This window comes from Kwoniella shandongensis, chromosome 6 (assembly GCF_008629635.2).
Source record: "Kwoniella shandongensis chromosome 6, complete sequence".
NCBI classification, from domain to species: domain Eukaryota; kingdom Fungi; phylum Basidiomycota; class Tremellomycetes; order Tremellales; family Cryptococcaceae; genus Kwoniella; species Kwoniella shandongensis.
In genome coordinates, this window is record NC_089292.1 from 1580279 (window position 1) to 1599119 (window position 18841).

Sequence of the window (18841 nt, forward strand, 5' to 3'; positions counted from 1 at the left end):
TACGATACGTCAAGGTGTGAGGTGGTGGATGAGACAAACTACTCACGTTCGCCACGAGATCTTGCCAAACGTATGTCCATCTTCGTCCGCGTGTATAGACAATCGTGATCGCTTATGCGAAGTCCGTGGTGTGTACAATTGATCGAGACATGACAGGCGAGTCTGCGACTCGATTGCGAGTGACGAGTATGCACAATGAAGAGCGGAAGAACACGACCTAGCAGCAGATTGTCAGCGAACGTAGACTCCCACGACTCACCTTAGGCGTCGGGTCGATCGCCGTAACGACAGTATGCGTGCAGCGGATGAGAGATGAATGGTGCAGTTACTAAAAACTGAAACAGCGGTCCATATCTATGTATATAGCTCGGGCAAGGTCCTCGCTTCTTTCGATCGCCGCCGACGACGTATTCGGTCCTAAATGTGTCAGCGAAGGCTGGAAGATGGTTCACTCACAATCCGAGGAGTTCTCTACGATCTCTGGTCCCTGTGCCAAACTTGAACCGTCTCAACACCTCCAAAAGAGCCACCTCGGACTCGGCGATGTCGTCGCGAGTGTAGGTGCAGGTCACGATGTCTGAGCATCCCACCTTGTTGCATGAGAATTGACTCAGAAGTACAGTGTACTTTATTGAGCCGATGACCTTATCCTCCACCGTCAAGCGGGGCAATGCCGGATCGGGATGAGGTAGCTTAAGCCAGTCAGCGGGATACGTCGCTGTGTGACTCACGATATGATATCCTTCCAAGGAACATTGCATCGCTGTGTAACTCCAAATCGTGATCTCCGACAATACCCACTTGTGGATTTCGTATTTGGCGGCTGGTGGCTTCGACCTAAACTCGTCCCAAGCCTCGAACACATATGCCGCGGAGAGCATCGCGTAAAGATCCGGTCGTGAGCTAAGAATACTCATGCAGAAACACGTTCGAAGCCGAGTCAACAATGTTCGTGCGTTGCTGCATTCCGGTCCGTCAAGATGTCCATAGGCATTATACACGGCGGAGACTGCACGTCGAGCAGTGACAAAGTTGCTGAGAGCCAAATTCTCATCATATCTCCTTGTCAGCGACGTTCAGTAGTCGGAAAGCTCACCTGTTCTCCACCGTCTCCTGAGGGAAGTCGTCAATACCATCCAGCAGCTTCTGCAGAGTCGCCAGACGCTCCCCCATCAAACCATCTTTTGCCCAATGTGCCATCTCTCGCTCCAGAGTCCTCACAGCGAGATCCACAGACTGCTCGTAATCAATCACGCCCCAGGAATCCGCTTTCATCGGGTGAACAGTATACTGCCTGTTTTTGGCGGAGTAGGACACGTCCTTGAGCAGTCCATAGTCGACCGAATCCTTCATGCGGACGTTTTGCTGATGGGTGTCGTCTCCCTTGGATTTGGAGAATGCTCGTTCGGGAATGGAGTATGAGAGATAAGGGAGATCAGGAGCGAGGGACAGAGGGGAGGAGTTTCCGAGATTGGTACACTTTCGAGCCAGCACCGCAGCGTACCCGATGTGCTTTGCACTGTACACTGGCCGTTCTCGACCTTGAGAATCGACGTATCGCAGGTTTCTGATGTATTAGCTTGGCTCGAGGTTGTGTGACTCACTTAACCCAGCATTGATCCTCGAAGCGGCGTCCCCTCAAGCAATCCGTCCCGACTGCCAACATCGCCATAGGATGGTGTAGCTCCAACTTCCCATCCACGAGACCATTGTAAGCGCCATTCACACCCCTTGCGTGATCAATGAAACGCAGCATCGGCGCAGTCATTTGCTTAGCATCCACCTGCTCATGCCACCGATGCAGGGACGACGTGATAGCCGCAATGTGCTCGATGACAGCGCCTTCTTTCTGAGACTCGTCGAGACTGGGAGAGAATGTCGGAAGGGTGGTGGCGATGGGTTGTTTGTGCAGCGGGGACACGTTCGCACCCTGAGTTCGCCATGTCAGAGATAAGATAGTGTGTTTTAGGTTTTAGACTCACTCTCTTCTTCTCCATTTCCTTCCGCAACCTGATCAAGTAGTCGTCGACACGCTGGTACACGATTCTCCACTCAGGGTACCGAGCCGAAGAAGTGGATTGTAGGTATTCGAGGAATCGGTCCACAATGGTGAGGACCGCGGAGAAAGCGTATGAATGGTCGTAGAGAGACTAAGAACGCGTTAGCAATTGTCTCGATGTCCTCACTCACTTGTTTGGAAGATCTTCGCATTCCTTCCGTCCGCAGAAACGGCAAGGCATACTCTTCAATACTGATGATATCGAAAGAGCTTCTGACTTCAGTAGTTGGACCGACATACCCCGGAGGGATTAGGTGACCAGCATTCTCAAACAGGCGAGATATCTCCTCCCATGTGTCCTGAGGAGGTGCACACCCTCTCCATTGCACTCGAGCATAACAGAAGTCGCCTTCGAATCTAAATTCCCGAATCTGAGTCCAGTCGTATCTCGGCTCGGGGATGAAGTCGTTGGAGGTGTCGCTTGAGGAGCTGCGAGCGAGGTTGGTGGACATGTTGTGTGTGGTTGTGGGGTGGATTGGAGTGAGTTATGGTTTAGAACGTTGCAGTATAGCTTGAATATGAAGTATGGATGCGGTAAAGAGTTAAGAACAAGTTGAGATGGAGTTGGAGCGGTTTAACGTGTCGAAAGGAGGTCTTGTGTGTGTATCTGTGTGTGTCCGCAACGTGTTAGTATCCCCGCTTGTTGAAGAAAACTTCACTTTCTACTCTGTACTCTGCAAACGGTTATGTACTTGCATATGACATTCTGCAGCTTGTCAGCATCATCTAGCAGCTCAAATCTTGACCAGATCAACGTCTAATACCTGCTCCGCATCTCAACGTAGTGAACACCGCTGCCGACGATCTCTCAACGCTTAACCCCGGACCAGTTCTAAAAAATGGAGTTGAATCAGGAGCAACTGCAGCGAGTAAGGCGTCAAAATGCAAACCTTATCGTCCGACGAGCAGCTCAAGTCCCCCACGCAAACTGGGAACAAACCGGTCGTGATTCCCAGTCTCCCAATTCTGGCGCTTCGAAGAGGTCATCGCTACCCGAGCCTGACGAAAGGCGACGGTTCCCGCTACCAGCCCATTGGGCCGAGGGTTCGGAGGTCGACATGCCGTCTTCTCCTTTTCAATTGGTCGGAAGAGTGAGTGAATTGAACAGTTCACGTCTAGTTCGACGCTGATGTATAGGTTTATAGGCACCTAGGGGAGACGAACGAGTGAGTGTGGCAACGACGCTTTGGTGGATGCGCTGACGTTGGCATAGAATGTCTTGCCTCCGAACTTCCGGCTGAACTTGGTGAGTACATCTTGCTGCGTATTGGGAGTTTAGCTGATAGGTAGAGACAGAGAACACCCTCCTTGTCTCCTGATACATCTCCACCGGTATGTATCGAGGTATTGAGCTGTAAATACGTGCTGATCCTTCGCAGGAATCCCCCGAGAGCTCATCTCCCTCAAAAGAATCAGATGTGAGTGCTACCTCGTTGACATGTGCTGACCGTTCAGGATGACTTCTTTGCGCCTAAGGAAGCTGCGGAAGAAGATGAAGGCGTGAATGTGAGTGATACTGTACAAATCGACGCTGACTCGAAACAGTTGAGGTCATTCGCGGTCCCTGAGAGACCAAGGCGTGAAGAAGATGTGAGTGAATCGGCCGAACATCGCTAATCATGTGCAAGTCATCAGACACCTCTTCAGCGTCATCTCCATCGCCTACCAAGGCTCACAACGACGAGATTGAGTCAGAAAACGAGTCAGATTGGGAGGACAACCAGGACACTCCCAAAGCACGAGTGAGTAGACGCGATTCGCACTGAGCTAACTTCAAAGGCCGCGGACCTTCCTACGATCGACAGTCCAAATGATTTGGTCGAAGACGTACTCCAAGCTCCTCCAGAAGTGCGTACTGTGTTATTCCCGACCCGTGCAGAGCTGACTGCCTGTCAGTATGGTGAACCCGCTGAAGACCTGCAAGAGAAGGACGATTCGGAGCGAGATGTGAGTACCATGCCGCCACTGCGACCCCGCTGACGTCGCTACATCGTTTTCAGAACCAGTGGGAAGATCAAGAAGGAGAAGATGACCCGGAGAAGGGTGAAGATCAGCAAGAGCGATCCAGACCGAATCAAGGTGGTAATAAAAGGTCAAGATTCGGACACGACGTGAGTCATTCGAGCTTATCCATGGCTGTATTCTCGCTGACACCTGCCTGAAGCCCTCATCTTCATCGTCCTCGTCGTCCTCGTCCACATCCTCTTCGGACAAATCGAACGGCTCGTCCAGTGAAGACTCGACAAGTGGAAGTCCACCCAGCTCCGGTGGACGTACTCGACGAAGGCGAGGTCATCCAAAGCGACGGCGACTCACTCTCAGGCCCAGAACGCCTCTGCTGCCTCCTGGCATCGACATGTACAACCTGTACAACTCGGTGCAGAGACTGGTCGTTTTTATGACCGAATTTCAGTCAGATGTGGAGCGATACAAGAGTATCGCCGAGAACTCGGACGCACTTCAACCGCACCGACTAACGGTCATCAAATCCGCCGTCAAGCTGCGAAACCTGGACCGAGCGACCGAGGGCATAGTTCTCAGGCAGCTGAACGCGTTGCAAGAGGCCGCGGATTTGGAGATCGAGGTAGCAAAGGAGAAGCGGAGGGTTGCGGAGGAGGAGGTGAAGAGGATCAAGGCCAAGTCAAAGCGGGACTTGGCAGAGGCGAGTGAACAAGCTGCTCATGCCGACTTGAAGTACCATGTTCTTGAGAACGAATACAAGGCTGCGAAGGAGGCATTGGAGAAGGTTGTGAAGGTCGAGAAGCTTCAAGAGATTGTCTTCAATTTCGACGCTCTCAAAGCGGAGAACAAGACGATCAAAGAGGACTTGGAGAAGCTTGAGACGAGGATGGTCGCAGCTGAGAAGGGTATCAACGGACTGGGGAAGATTACGTCCATTCTACTGAGGGTGAGTGGCTCATTTCATCGCACAAGGCCTCGCTGACATCTCTACAGGGGGTGGTCCACCTCTTTAGCAAAATCAGCGAGCTACCGTCGACGATCGCCACCGAGACCAAGGGTCAAATCGCCAAGTTCAAGACCGACTACCACGATCCCCTCTCCACCAAACTTTCGAAATTTCAGACTGCGCAAGCTTCTCGCTGGTCTGTGATCAACTCATTCGTCTTCAAACTCGCTAGCAACATCTCCACCGTCTCGAGTCGACTCCAGGCGTATTCGACTGGCTTTCAAGATCGACTTCATGCCCATATCCCGTCTCTGTTCGCTCAGCCCATGTTCATGCTTGGTCTGGAAGTTTTCGTCCACTCCTACACGAGCTCGTTCTCCCTTACCAAGAGGGTCTGGGACATCGTGCAACATCCGCACACCATATCTTCTTTGGTCCAGAAGCTGGACTTCAACGAGCGGTTCAAGACATTCCTATTTGATCAAAGAACGATGGAAAGACTCGGCGAGGAGCTGCTCAATCTGGAAGAGGTTCAGCGTGGTCTGTATGGGACACTAGTCACTCCGGACTATCTCGGTGCGGATCTGACAAAGGTGTGGCGCCAACTCGACCTGATCATAGAAGGTATCGAAGATCTCCCTACATCGCTCTTTGAACACCCAACGTTCATTGAACGCACCCATGCTTTTGTCACCACCCGAAGGTCCATCGACACCTTGTTCGCTTCTCCCCACACCGTTACCAACCTTCGCCGATGGCTCTTCTCCCCAGTAACGATCAAGCTGCTGTTCACGGACGACTTTTTCGGTACATACTTTGGCCAGCTACTCCGATCTGGTCCAGCTACACAGATCATCACTTTGCTTCTTGCTGTCCTTATCGACACTCATCCGTTGATCAGACTGGCACTTGACCGGTTCGTCTCGGCAAAGATCAGCTTGCGCTCCTTACTCGAGCGTGAAGATGGACACCCCGCGCTGTTCGACGCTTTGACGGATGAGACGATGTATGACAGACTCATGGAAGATCAGTCGTTTGTGGACTTCTTCTTAGATTTGGAGAGAAAGGCTATCAATGGCCAAGTAGAGGAAGAGATGGTGTCAGAGTTCTTTTTGAAGGCACTCAAACTACCGAAGATCTCCGGTTACTTTGGGTCGGACGAGTTTATTCACGTCTTAAATCAAGCGACAGACTTTACCGCCCACATCATGTTCATCGCCCTCAAGGTCGCTGCCGTTGCGGAGAGGACGTGGAGATATGGCAGTCTTACCTCGGATGATGAGGATGATGGTAGCGGGGAACCAGATGGCGCTGGGCCTTCTGCAAGAGCAGAGGGAGCTGGAGAAGCAACTGGGAGTGGACATGTATCAGGAGATGGACGCGAGACGGGTGATTATCTGTCTCGACCTGCAGACGTCGAGGAAGGGCCTGCGAAGAAGCTGGACAAGGGAAAAGGGAAGATGGTGACTCTCGACGTGCCAACTGAGCCTATGGGAGGGTTTGCGCCGACGACCGAAGGCGACTTCGAGATGTACGACCCAGACTTATATGGACCCGACGTCACACCGGCGTATACCCCTCAATTCACGTCGTCCTCAGGTGAACCCGTGGCTGGTCCCTCGAAGTATCCTGGCTCTCTCACGGTATTGGATCCCTCTTCGTCAAACCAGACCACCGCCGAGCCTTCATCTCGATCAAATACCGGATCATCTGGAGCCACTATGACAGCTTCACAGATCTCCAATGCTTCATGGTCCGTCCCCTCGATCATCATTACTCCACCAGAGGACTCACCTGCGGGATCTTCATCACACACGTCGGCTTTGGTCTCGTCCTCTCAGCTAGTCACGCCGACTACGACATCGGCTTCATACGATCTCTTAACGGTACCTGGAACGATCCGTCCGAGAGTTCTCCCGCCGTCTGTATCTCAAGCTGTACCCGAAGAGATAACGTCTGCACCTGCCGCGACATTAGCAGAGGCGACTTCAGCCTCTTCTTCGTTCGATTTACCGTCTCAAATTGCGGTAGACTCGTTGGATGCTATGTTTGTACCCTCGGAGTCTACAACTGTTACCTCGTCAACGTCAATCGAAGCAGCTTCGACCTCATCACCGCCGCCCGCACCGTCTCATACTTCGCCAGCGCCAACTTCTTCCCCGGCGTCGACATCTGCACCAGCGTCGACACCTGCACCAGCGTCGTCATCTGCACCTACCACAGCCGAAACGGCAGTCAATCTGCCGGAGGTGAACCTGCCCGAAGCTGGCGAAGATGCATCTTCCTCTGCAGACGTCACCAATGCCACTGGGGTATACCCGAGCTCTGATCAGATACAGAAGCTGCAAGATGAATACGGTATGGTCTGGAAGTGGGGATCTCTGATCCATCCAGAGTACTATCGATCGATTCCTGATGCTATGGAGATCTGGACCCGGTTCGACGGACTTCTTGGGGACGACCCCACACCTCAGAAGATACATGGTGCTCACAAGGTCAACCTGGGTGATGCTGGGCGTCGTCCAAAAGGCGACGACCCGAGGTTCAAGGAGAGGAAGGTGTACATCGCGGCGAGGCAGCGGCTTGGTCTGTTCACAGCGGTAGACGAGGAAAAGGGAGCGGACGTGGTGAAGGCATGGTTCAACACCTGCAGTTCAAGACACGAGAGGGTGCATCGAGACGGATCATTGATGTGAATACATACGTAGATTGGCATAGATGAGAGGGTTTCATTCATAATCATATGCATTTCGGGAAGTCTACATTCTGCCACGCTGGGTGCCGCGCAAGATAAATCAGTCGCCATTTGCATCTCCACTTTTCTCTTTCTCTTTTTCATCGTCTATTCGAACTTCTACGCAACGAGGTATCGACTCAAGCATGTTCACATTCCAGGATATACAACGATGACTGGCGATGCGATGGTGAGTTGCAGACCTCGTTGCGTTGATCTACATAAGCTGATTGGTCTTTTCTAGACTGCGGGGTGATTGCGACTCATCCTACTTATATCAACCTGTTCAACGCGCGAGAACGTAACGGCATTGACGATAAGTTCTGGAAGAGAGTATTACCGAGCATGGACTATTGCATGGGAATGAGAAGACCTGGAGGTATGGATGAAGACTTGGAATGGAGCCGAATTACCTGGGATGTTCTGCTTGTGAGCCGGCCCTGCTTCCCACCTGACCCTCTGGCTAATTCTCATTGTTCCTTTGCTTCTCGAACCTCTTCTTCCTCCTCTCTCACCTACGTCCGAGTCTACAGTGCTGATGGCTAGTCAAGACCTGCAAATTCACATCGTCGCTGTACCTATACCATTCCACTGTCTCCACCTCCAAAGGAGCTATCACCCCACCGTCTCTCTTTCTCGCGAACTCGGCTGTCAAGAAAAGATGCGATGGATTGAGTGGGCGACGTATGTTGTTAGGGGGAGCTACCAGCTGGCTTTCGACGTAGCCAATTCCTATCGTGTAGAGGACATGGACGTGCTACCGGTAAGTCGCTGTGTTCCATTGCGAAGTGTTTTGGCGCACCTTGTTGCACATTGTGATATCTACCTCATCTCGTCTAGCTCCTACCCTCGCTGACTCCGTTTCAGCCTACATCTCAGATCGTTGCTCTACGAGCTAACGAGTACCACCATCTTTAGGAGGCTTACGTCCGGTCGCTTGGCTGGACGCGCTATTCGTGAGTCATCATCTGTCATGTTCTATTCTCTATCGTCTTCTTCTCTGACGCCATTCCTTGTAGATCTTTCTCGACCGATATCATTCCGATCGAACAACCTTCATCTCTCAGGACCGATCCTCTCATCATCGCTTCGTTCGGCATCGGCATCCGAATTGAGACATCAGAGCGAATCGAATCCGGAGATGGGGTTGGGTTCAATACAGAGATGGGATCGTGTAGCACGGAGATGGGGAGTGATTGACTCGAAGATGGAGATGGACCGGCCTGGAGATGGGGACGAATCGACTTGGGAACGGAATGGATCCAATTCGAGATGTAGCTGGTGGGATTGGAAAGGGAGAAGATTCAGCTCGGAGATGGAGATGGATCGGCTTGGAGATGGAGACGGGATGATTGGGACGGCCTGAAACGTCAGTTGCTACTGTGAGTCCTTCCACCTTCCACCTTGCTGCCGTTCTTTCATTCACCTTTGCTGATACTTCACCTACGCCTCGGCCAGTACGCGAATCGCCCGCTGTAGCTCTTCCTCCATCTACTTGACGTGAAATCGAGCGACTAACGCCTCGACGTTGCTCGCAGACCCTTCCCTACCTGCTTCTTTGTTCAACACCATCACGGAGAATCAATCTGGCGTACCTTCATTCGATTAATGTATCCTTCTTCCCGCTATCCACGTCCAACTTCAGCAACATCTACCACTCCTTTTCGGATCTGCCGTGGCCCTCTGACCGCGCATCGACATCTCTATGAGAGGAAGGGATTAGGGACGGAGGAATGGATCATGCTTATGATACCTGTGAGCATTGTCGTTCACTCTGGCCAGTCCCGCTCGCTAGTGGTCGACTTGAGCTAACTTCATGCAGTTCAGAAAGTCCCCAATATGTCCACGCAGTCCCTGAACATTCTCTACCATGAACAATGCATACCGATGGCCGCGCCCATCAACACTATCTACTAATCAAGCCATTTCGTGTAATCCACATCCTCAACATCGACGAATAAGCGAGGAACAAGCTGATTAGGTCGTCTCTCGATAAGATGGGAAATCTCCCTCGCCGTCTCCTCGGCATCTTCTAAATCTACGATCATCTCGCTACCCTCTCGATCCCCCTCGGCCTTGACTCTCTCTGGAACAGCGCTGACTCGGTTCTGTTTCCTTACCACCGCAGTGCGGTAGGCCAACGCTGATGCCAGGAAATCCTCCATAGCTTCTGGATCGTCCATCTGGTCAACCTTCATCAATCCAGCAAGACGTATCGCTCGGACATGCTCGGGCTTTACGCTGACGGGTTGAAGTGGTTGCGGGTAGTGGGCCTGGAAATAAGGTCAGTCTACTTCGACCAGCACGACCGGCAGACGAACTCACTCGACGTAGCAGGTCTCGAACGTTTTTATCTGGAGCGTTGACGACGGTCAGTATGACGTCCGGCTCGGACTCCGTTTCATCGCTCGTCTTGGTCTCTGTGAGCGGTCGGGCTGCTGGAAGGAGGGTGAGCGGGTTGTGGGAAGAGCGATGTGTCGAGGGCGGTGGAATCGGAGGGGAAGGAGTCGTTGGTCGTGGCGAAGCGTGCTGCGCTGGTTGAGGCTGGCTTGGACCAGCCGAGGCGTTGGCAAGTGGCATGTGAGCAATCTACGTGAGTCAGCTCGGCTCAACGCGCTTCCACTCACTCCTATTCCAGGCGCCGGTGTAGTCTCAACAGGGTACAGTTGCTGATCGCCGAGATTCCCATACCATATCTAGGTCGTCAGCAAGCGAAGAACGTCTTGAACTCACCTCCGGGATATCCAATCCCATCTGCATGTCCTGTTGCTCCATGCGATTCTCCTCAACCATCTGAACAAGCACGATCAGTCACGACATCAACAGGGTAGCTTAGACGACTCACAACTTGGTCTCCTCCAGCAGTCTCTTCCTGCGCCCCCGCCTCATCCCGGTGCGTCGCCTCCTCTCCACGCTTCCTTTCCTCGTCCCTCAGCATCGCCTCGTGCACCATCTTCTTCTTCCTCTCGTGGAGTCGGTTCAGCAACGCGACGTCGAGCACTCCCGCCCCGTCAATCAAGTCGACGATGCTGTAGTAAACTACCGCAGACTGGTCGGCCGCGGTGAGCTCCAATCTGGCACCGTCTTCCAATGAATACACTCGAATCTCGGTGTTGGAACACTTCTGCCGCAGTTCGTGGGTACAAAACTTGCATGCGCCCAGAGTGAAGTACCATTCACCGTCTCGTCCACGAGTCAGACGAGGCTGTATTGCCATGAGGCAGTTGGGGTTGTGAAGGAGAGTGCATGCGAAGCAGCGGTGGAAGAAGAAGCTGCAGTGGGAGTGGTCAGCGGGGCGCGGCCGAATAGATACAAGCTAACTTGAACTCACAGGTATAGATCATCGATCTTTGCATAGTGCGTTTCGGGGGTTGGACAGGGGTATTCTTCCATCGTGAGTTGGCTTGATGGAACGACAACGCTTGCAGAGTTGAATACTAATATTGAAGCCAAAAGGTATGAAGACGCGACGAGTGTTATTACGCTCCACTTCCCACACGTCCATCCACACAATGCTAACCATCAATCAGCTCGCACCGACCACCGCGATCAGGGCGACGACGGGCCCCGACTCATCATCAAACGGGCTGATGTCGCGACGTGATCAACATCTTCCTCTCTGTCTCTTCATCAACCGCTCAACTTCACATTCAAGTTATCAAAGTCCCAGCATGTCAAAGAATACATGTCCGGTGGTGAAACCTTCCGAGGAGGAGTTCAAGGTATGTTCGTGACGTTGCGTGTACCGGCTGATCGGCCAATAGGACTTCGTCTCCTTCATCGACGGGATCTTCGATATCGGTTTGGAAGAGGGTATGATCAAGGTCATCCCTCCGATCGCAGCGAACAACGACCATCTCGCAGGTCTGCTTTCGGCTGGTACCCAGCTCTCATCTCGCAAATGCCGCTTCTCCCCTCCGCCCTCCGACCCTATGCTCCTTTACTCTCATCACGCCGTCTACACCTCGATCGTCGACTCAAGAATCGACCTAGGCCTGTTCTATGATAACCAACGGGAAGAAACTCGACGGCTTCGCAATCTCCCGTCGATGCTCAAGGATCCTTTCAAGCAGGGATACGCCGGCATTGGAAGAGACGAACTATGGGAGGGTAAATGGAGTACGGAGAAGGCATTTCCCCTTGATACTTGCGAAGAAGTGCTGGGTCAGGTGTGGGAAGGTCTGGACGATGAAAGAGGTGTCGAGGTGGTGGAGGGTTTGTCCATGGGTGAGTCAGATCGTCTTGGAAGCGGATCGCCTCTCAGATGTTGCGGATCGTATCCTTCTCTACTAAAAGGTATTCCCAAACGCGCGCTGACCATCTCGCAGCCGACATTCCCCCAATCCCAGATCCCACTCCCCACCCCGACCTCGTCAATCTGCCCGACATGCTCCACGACGTGAGGAAGTCGCACCAGCCTGGTATCGACCCCGCCACCTTCACATTCGGTTCTTTCGGCTCGTGGACCACGTTGGGACGCTCACTGGTAAGTCGAAGCTCGCTTCTTTCGCTGATGACAACAGAGCGACGCGGTGTCAATCCACTACCAACGCTTCGGCGCGCCATCGGTGTGGTACACCACCGCGCCTGATTGTGCAGAGCAAGTCGAGGGAGTGCTTCGGGGTGAGTCTCTCAGGTGATCCTTGATGCTGATGACCCCCCACGCAGCGACGTATCCCGAGCAAGAGTGCAGCGAATTCCTCCAACACTTCCCCACGATCCTCAGTCCCGTCGCTTTCACCCAATTCGACATCGACTATCACACTGCGGTCCTCTACCCTAACGAGATCCTTCTCACCTTTCCTCGATCATATACTCAAGGCGTCAATCTCGGCTTCAACGGCGTGCAGCACAGTGAGACATATCCGAGGAAGTGGGAGTACTACGGGGCGCAGAAGAGGTTGTGCTGGTGTGACCAAGGGTGAGTGAGTTGGTTTGTGCTTGAGCTGACCCACAGCCACGCGAGGAGCTGGGCTTTGAGAGAGACATTTCGACGAGAGCTGGGTGTGCTTTTGGATTACACCGCGGGGAAGCGAGTGGATCTGGGTCAGTTTCCTCTTGGAGGAGAGAGTGACGTGGGGAGCGGTGGGACTGGGAGCAGCGGGGTGGGCTCTGCGACGGCAGGCGAGTGACCTGGGCTGGAAGAAGTCGTTCACATTACAATGCAAAGTCATACTAGAATACAATCGCTACGCCATGTACATTATATACTCTATACCCTTCAACGCTCCTCAATCCCTTGATCATCTCCGCCCGCTACGCCTCCCTCTCTCGCTTCTTGCGCAGCTTGGTCCCTGCGAGTCGAAGTGTGTGCGAAGCGAGTAGCACTTCCTCTAAATCATGTTCCGGAGTCGCAATCGTCTGGGCGACTTCCATGAATTGAGACGTTCCCCAGAAGTACGCCGGGACCGTAGGTACACCGTCTCTGCCCGTCAGCAAAGCCCACGACGACGCACTCACCTCCCAATCCCAAACCATCTCCTCCACTGCGTTTCATTCTCCCATTTGAGGAAGTCATACCTCTTCTGCAACGTCGATAAACTGAGATGAAGCAGCACGGCGTTGGTGTGGTAATCGAGAGGAAAGTCCAGTCTTGCGTAACTACCAAAGATCTCAAAGGCGTTGGGATCCGCGAGGTGATTGAGACAGCGTCGAATATATGGGTGATCGGGATCTGGGTGTCCATCTGGGCCAATCAGTGTGTGTTAAGTAGAAGCAGTTACTCACCCGTCTCATACAGGCTCCTCACGATCCATTTCTTATCGTCCACACTATACTCTCCACCTCCTGAGCAGTTCCATCGTTCTTTCCCGATGCAGCGCCGACATGGTGGAATGACGAGAACCCCTCGATCTTTGTCTAGCACGGGCGGACCGTACACGCACGTTGTGTGAGCCGCTTGACAGCTCTGGCAAGATTCATCGTTCGGGGGACTGCGTCGGAGTCAGCTAGGTTGATCGTTTGAAACTCACATCCAGTCTATTGTGCGAGCTCTCTCTTTCGCATGCCATCCTATGCTCTCCACGACACGCTGGTTCTGCCCATACGACGTGATTGCAGGCGGGTTTTCTCGTTTCACGCTCATTTTGCGTTTGTGTGAGGAGAGAAGGAAAGGAAGGCGTCGATCAACCTGTACCTCCTTTAGTGTCCACCAAGTGTAAACAAATACCGGGGCGCACTACCACCAAATGACTTCTTTCAAAGTCAGTCAATGCTGTAATGTATAGCTTCTCCAGCATCTCCCAGAGCCATCCGCGACCGTTTCATGCTTATCAACACCGTATGATTGGTCGTCGCGAGCGTTGCAATTCGTCGATGCCGTTGACGCAATGTTCAAGATGCCGCGTCAATATCAATTGATTTCATGTTCCATCTTCTTCCTCTTTCACATCACGACCCATTTTTCTTGTTTCTATATCTCCTCGTCACCTCTTGCCTCTTCACGAACTTGTCACCAGCTGCTCGCATATATACATGGCGTGCAACTCTCCGCAACTTGATGGGCACCGAGACAACAGCGGCACGGCGTCAATCTAATCAACGGATCTTCTTACGCCCGTGAGTCAACCTTTCTTCCTCTGATATGGGCCGTGTCACAAGCTGACGCAGCGTGTCTCTCAGCCGACAGCACCAACACGGTTCGATGCGGTGAGCCTTCAGCAGCTCTCTCACTCCAGCGATACGCGACAACCTGTTCCAACGACGTCGACAAATACTTTTTTGCCGCTGGATCGCTTTTAAGACGCTATCGACTTGGATAAGATGGAAGAGGTTGTAGATGGGCCGAAGGATGGATCGTGGTTCGCGTAGCTTCCTTCAGGTAAGCTGCCGTTCTCATTCAATCGCCAACTCCAGCTCATCCACCTTACTTTGCCAGAATAACATTCGCATTCCCATCTCACACCCTTCGATCTCACTTATCCCGTCTTCAAACGATAACTCATGATTGACAAACCACCAAGAGCGCTACCAACACTCTCATGCTCCTCGGTCCGGCCTGAACCATGTCAATTCATCGGGACGAAGAAGGTGAAGGAGAATTGAAAGCAGGAAGCTACCGGGTAGAGATAAGACGGCAACGTCTTTATAGCCTGCCGTTCGATGTGAGTTCCCAGACATCTACACGGTCATGTTTGACCTCGTAGCTATTCATCTGATCCCTTGGCAAACGAGACATCCGGCTGACGATCTGATGGACCTACAGATCGTCAGACACATCCGGGCGCTTACCTTCACCCTGGGAGCTTTTCTTTCCCCATCACACGCCCTCGACTACAGCTTCGAAGCTTCTTCCTAAGTTCCGATCTTGGCGAGCAACATGTCAAGCTGTCAGATGAGGTGGAAGGGAGTGGAGGTATGCTGGAGAGAGGCAGAGGTGAACGGATCACGTTCGTGGAGCTTGGGAGCGCTGGAGGTGGCGTCGAGAGACTTAAACAAGGCTCAAGTTGGTTTCACCAAGTAAGTCGATCCTACTACCCGCTCAGCGTCTTCTAGCTCTGACCCTCTGAATGACCAGCCAGATCGCTGTGACCTCGAGCAATATCGGACCAGCCACGACGAACTATCCGTCCACCCAATCTCCCTTGCCAATCGGCCAACGTTCCTACTTTCCAAGCGTCAACATCGAACCCTTAATGGGTCATCGAGCGAGAAGAGGTTTGGATGTGTAAGCAAAGGTGGTACAGGATGACGCGGGTGGGATCTACAACGGTAAACGTTGGTGGAGGTCGAGACTCCAATCGGACAGGGATTGTGATCTACCAGGTACGTCGACTCTCTCGACTTCTCGCCATTGCCTCAGGCTTCGTACAGGAATGGAGCTCACGTCTCTTGGTATTTAGGCGTGTATCGCAATGATCATAGCCCTGATCTTCGTCATCTCACCCATGTCCCATCTACACATCGTCCTGAAGACGACGCAATTGGCGAACGACCGCTCGTTGTTGGCATCGAAGCAGTGTCTCAATAGAAGGGAAGGGTGGATGAGAGCATTGTGATTTGTTCAGTGAGTCAAAACCTTCTGCTCGTTCTGCTGTATGTCCCTATCACACCAGCTAGATGTGCGATCTCTACCAATCTGTACGCCCAGCTCCAAAGCAAGATATGCTGACGAGAATTCACAAACTTCTTTCGCAGATGTTCCTTTACACTCCATTGCGGCCTTACCTCCTTCAGTCGATACCTTCTTGTCACAGGCTCAATATCCGCCGTTCGGTCGTGGTCTGAAGGTGAGTTGGATCATTCAAGCTTGATAGTTTGTTCGGCCTTGACCACGAACACACAGCCCAAAGATGTCCCACGAGTGGACAAGATCGTCGAAGCTGTACAATCTCCGCTCACCTTCACAATCGGTCTTCTTCGAAAGCCTGCATCACAGATGTCGGCCACTCATCAAGAGGTCAAAGTCAAACGTGCTTGTGTCACACGGAGATCAACAGAATCAACGAATGTGCGTCCACAACGTCTCGAACCACGTAAATCGCTGATTTCTCGCCATCCACATCAGCTTGCGCCTTCAGCCTATGTTGTCTTTCGAGGATGTACTGCGGCATCAGCTTGGATAGGATCCTCTCGGTCTCTCACGTGGTCACCAATGTCCTTCCGGCACTTAATACTCGCCAATCCACATCATGCAAGTATCTCGACGGAAACCATTGCAGACCTCGACAACTGCTTCTCGTCGAAGATGTCCCTAGCTCACGACCTTCTTCGACCCCACTGGCATTTGAACGATCAAACCGACGGCTTACCATCTCAAATCTCGCTTGGAGAGACTAGAACGACCACGGAGAGTGTTGGGGCATCGCGGATAGCATGACAGTTGCGGCCAAGTCAGTTCGTTTTGGCCCACAATTCTTCTTTTCATTTGCTCTTTGGGCCCGTTTGCTTCACGGGCAGCCTTATAAGCCGTTGCTGACCATATTTGAGCTTGCAGGATCACATCCTCTGTCACCTCCGCTCATCTCATCTCGACAAACTCGTCCGTCTCTTCTATTTCACCCCATCCTCTTCCCTTCGTTCTACGTTCGCCGCGTCGTCCGATAACACCTATTGATGAGGAGGCTAGAGGGCCATTACCTGAGCTTCAGCAATGAGGATTCGTGAGTCTGATTCGCAGATACTACATCCTCCACGCGCCGATGTATCCTTGGTCCTTGGCTCACAATTGGCAGGGAGGTGTCCGACAATCCCATGGACTCTTTCGCGCCTCATCAACGGATATAAAAGCTCACGATCTGTACCACCAACCCTGGTCGACACTGGAGTCTGTGAACCTGTCGTGACGAATTTGGCCACGAGGGAAACTGAGCGCGAATGCCAGACCCCGTTCTTGGGTGAGTCCTGTCCTTTCAACCTTCACTTCGCTGGCTGACCGCTCACCGTCCAACAGCTCCACTCTCGGTCCATGCCTACGACAGAGTTCGCTCGAGACCCTACTTCGCGACACACCGTTCTCCTTCTTGTTCCTTGAGCTGTCGGCCCATCCACGACTGAACGATCTGTGAGGAAGCTCGGGAGGTAGCGTGATTTAAAACGGAAAGTGACCAGTCAAACACAATTGCTGACGGGTAGTCTGAGGTGTAACGGAGCGAGGAGCTGGGAGCGCTGGATTTGAAGTTGAAGATGAGGGCGTACGTCAAGGGTAGTTCTTCCTGTCGGTATGTTCCACCTCCCCGGCACGGTTCAGCTGCGCTGACTGAATGGTGTGTAGACTATCTCAGACGGCAGGGGCTGAAATTACGCTCGCCAATTCGATTCGCGTCGACTCAATCGATTCTCCCTCTCGATTCTATCCCGTCTGAGGTCGCTTTCGCCGAGTCTAAGTCACTTCCTCACGCCCATCCTTCAACATCCCATGTAACTCTTCACTCTCGAACGACGAGCTACTACGTGGCATCAGATCGAGGGTGCGACATGCTGAGAACCCAGCCAGGCCAGCAAGTTCGGGACTCAGCATTGAGTACACGCAGCTCGCGTTAGAGGTTAGGGGGTTAGAAAGGTTAGAGGCGACGGAGATATCTTTTGGCCAGAGAGTGGGACGAGCAGTGATGGAATAGGGCCACTATGGGACCGGCTGGTTGGTGAGCATCTGCATGTCTTCTTCGTCCTCAATCTACCTATGTTCTCACTCTGTTGCTCGTTATACGGTCCCTTTCGATGAGCGCGATACTGACTTTCGCTCTATCTCAGCTCCACGGTCTGGTCAAATGCATCCCCATCGCGAATCACTCCATGTTGTTCTCAATCATCTGCAATGTGCTTCGATCCAGGTTGTCCCTGGCAGAAATACACAACGCATCAATCGCTTGATCCGCACGCACCGAATGCGATCCGATCTATGAGAACTGGGGAGACCTATCCCTTCCAGAGAGGCGTCTCAAGATATCGTTAGATTTATATGCAATGATCTGGCATGGGACAAAGATGTGTTATTGTCGACGGAAGATAACGCTGATCAACGCTTTACTAATTGTCTTGACTTCTTCTAACGGCTTGTATCAACCCGGAGATCCATGTGAGTACGGGGTCATTCCTTCCATCGACTGACCGTCTTATATTGACGCACAAACATCGTCTCGACTCGGCGATATTTCGCGTGCCGCTGAAGCCGCCTCGGAGATACTGACCATATCATGGGAAGACCATATCATCACGACGAGTTTTCACTGCGGCAACTTGACCATTGTCAATCAATGTCGGTCGAAGCTCCCAAATGCCTGGGCTAGTGAGTATCCATTCCTGTCTTCACGATCTAAGCTCTGCTCACCGCCCTCGTCATAATCTTCGGCATTTAGACTGTCCATCCCCACTCTCTATTTACATCTCCTGTTTCTACCTGCTGACTTCACGCATACCGTATGGAAAAGACTTCCGCACGCCTCGACGTCGCTCGCTGGTACAATCATGGAAGGTAGTGGCTTGGCGTCGGTTGTAGCGATCGACGAAAGGGTTAGGGGGTTAGGGGTTAGGGGTTAGGGGTTAGGGGTTAGGGGTTAGGGGTTAGGGGTTAGGGGTTAGGGGGTTAGGGGTTAGGGGTTAGGGGTTAGGGGGTTAGGGGTTTAGGGGGTTAGGGGTTAGGGGTTAGGGGGTTAGGGGGTTAGGGGGTTAGGGGGTTAGGGGGTTAGGGGGTTAGGGGTTA

At 52.5% G+C, this 18841-nt stretch overlaps 8 protein-coding genes across 8 annotated transcripts; 5 read left to right on the forward strand and 3 right to left on the reverse strand.

The window, feature by feature from the left end:
- Window positions 1–452: 452 nt before the first annotated feature.
- Window positions 453–2511, reverse strand: CI109_103872 (uncharacterized protein; the record flags this gene model as incomplete). Its single annotated transcript, XM_065967388.1, has 5 exons — window positions 453–1035; window positions 1097–1519; window positions 1605–1930; window positions 1983–2150; window positions 2278–2511. 5 exons carry the CDS (start codon window positions 2509–2511, stop codon window positions 453–455), a joined length of 1734 nt encoding a protein of 577 aa, XP_065823460.1.
- A 387-nt stretch (window positions 2512–2898) lies between these two features.
- On the forward strand, window positions 2899–9067 carry CI109_103873 (uncharacterized protein; the record flags this gene model as incomplete). Its single annotated transcript, XM_065967389.1, has 16 exons — window positions 2899–3150; window positions 3205–3225; window positions 3273–3305; window positions 3350–3391; window positions 3439–3477; window positions 3536–3649; window positions 3839–3907; window positions 3956–4006; window positions 4060–4170; window positions 4224–4967; window positions 5015–7659; window positions 7863–7891; window positions 7946–8130; window positions 8445–8464; window positions 8569–8657; window positions 8721–9067. 16 exons carry the CDS (start codon window positions 2899–2901, stop codon window positions 9065–9067), a joined length of 4791 nt encoding a protein of 1596 aa, XP_065823461.1.
- A 547-nt stretch (window positions 9068–9614) lies between these two features.
- Window positions 9615–11094, reverse strand: CI109_103874 (uncharacterized protein; the record flags this gene model as incomplete). Its single annotated transcript, XM_065967390.1, has 5 exons — window positions 9615–9974; window positions 10027–10290; window positions 10435–10494; window positions 10547–10973; window positions 11033–11094. The coding sequence occupies 5 exons, from the start codon at window positions 11092–11094 to the stop codon at window positions 9615–9617; spliced, it is 1173 nt and encodes a 390-aa protein (XP_065823462.1).
- A 119-nt stretch (window positions 11095–11213) lies between these two features.
- On the forward strand, window positions 11214–12833 carry CI109_103875 (uncharacterized protein; the record flags this gene model as incomplete). The annotated part of the gene is made up of 6 exons (XM_065967391.1): window positions 11214–11423; window positions 11466–11928; window positions 12030–12100; window positions 12225–12324; window positions 12370–12574; window positions 12659–12833. The coding sequence occupies 6 exons, from the start codon at window positions 11214–11216 to the stop codon at window positions 12831–12833; spliced, it is 1224 nt and encodes a 407-aa protein (XP_065823463.1).
- A 124-nt stretch (window positions 12834–12957) lies between these two features.
- On the reverse strand, window positions 12958–13623 carry CI109_103876 (uncharacterized protein; the record flags this gene model as incomplete). Its single annotated transcript, XM_065967392.1, has 4 exons — window positions 12958–13126; window positions 13222–13375; window positions 13429–13488; window positions 13587–13623. 4 exons carry the CDS (start codon window positions 13621–13623, stop codon window positions 12958–12960), a joined length of 420 nt encoding a protein of 139 aa, XP_065823464.1.
- A 1396-nt stretch (window positions 13624–15019) lies between these two features.
- Window positions 15020–15371, forward strand: CI109_103877 (uncharacterized protein; the record flags this gene model as incomplete). Its single annotated transcript, XM_032001627.1, has 2 exons — window positions 15020–15159; window positions 15218–15371. 2 exons carry the CDS (start codon window positions 15020–15022, stop codon window positions 15369–15371), a joined length of 294 nt encoding a protein of 97 aa, XP_031863790.1.
- Window positions 15372–15737: 366 nt separating this feature from the next.
- CI109_103878 (uncharacterized protein) lies at window positions 15738–16519 on the forward strand (the record flags this gene model as incomplete). The annotated part of the gene is made up of 3 exons (XM_032001626.1): window positions 15738–15929; window positions 15986–16150; window positions 16208–16519. The coding sequence occupies 3 exons, from the start codon at window positions 15738–15740 to the stop codon at window positions 16517–16519; spliced, it is 669 nt and encodes a 222-aa protein (XP_031863789.1).
- Window positions 16520–17016: 497 nt separating this feature from the next.
- Window positions 17017–17504, forward strand: CI109_103879 (uncharacterized protein; the record flags this gene model as incomplete). Its single annotated transcript, XM_032001625.1, has 4 exons — window positions 17017–17036; window positions 17093–17203; window positions 17292–17360; window positions 17414–17504. The coding sequence occupies 4 exons, from the start codon at window positions 17017–17019 to the stop codon at window positions 17502–17504; spliced, it is 291 nt and encodes a 96-aa protein (XP_031863788.1).
- Between the last annotated feature and the right edge of the window lie 1337 nt (window positions 17505–18841).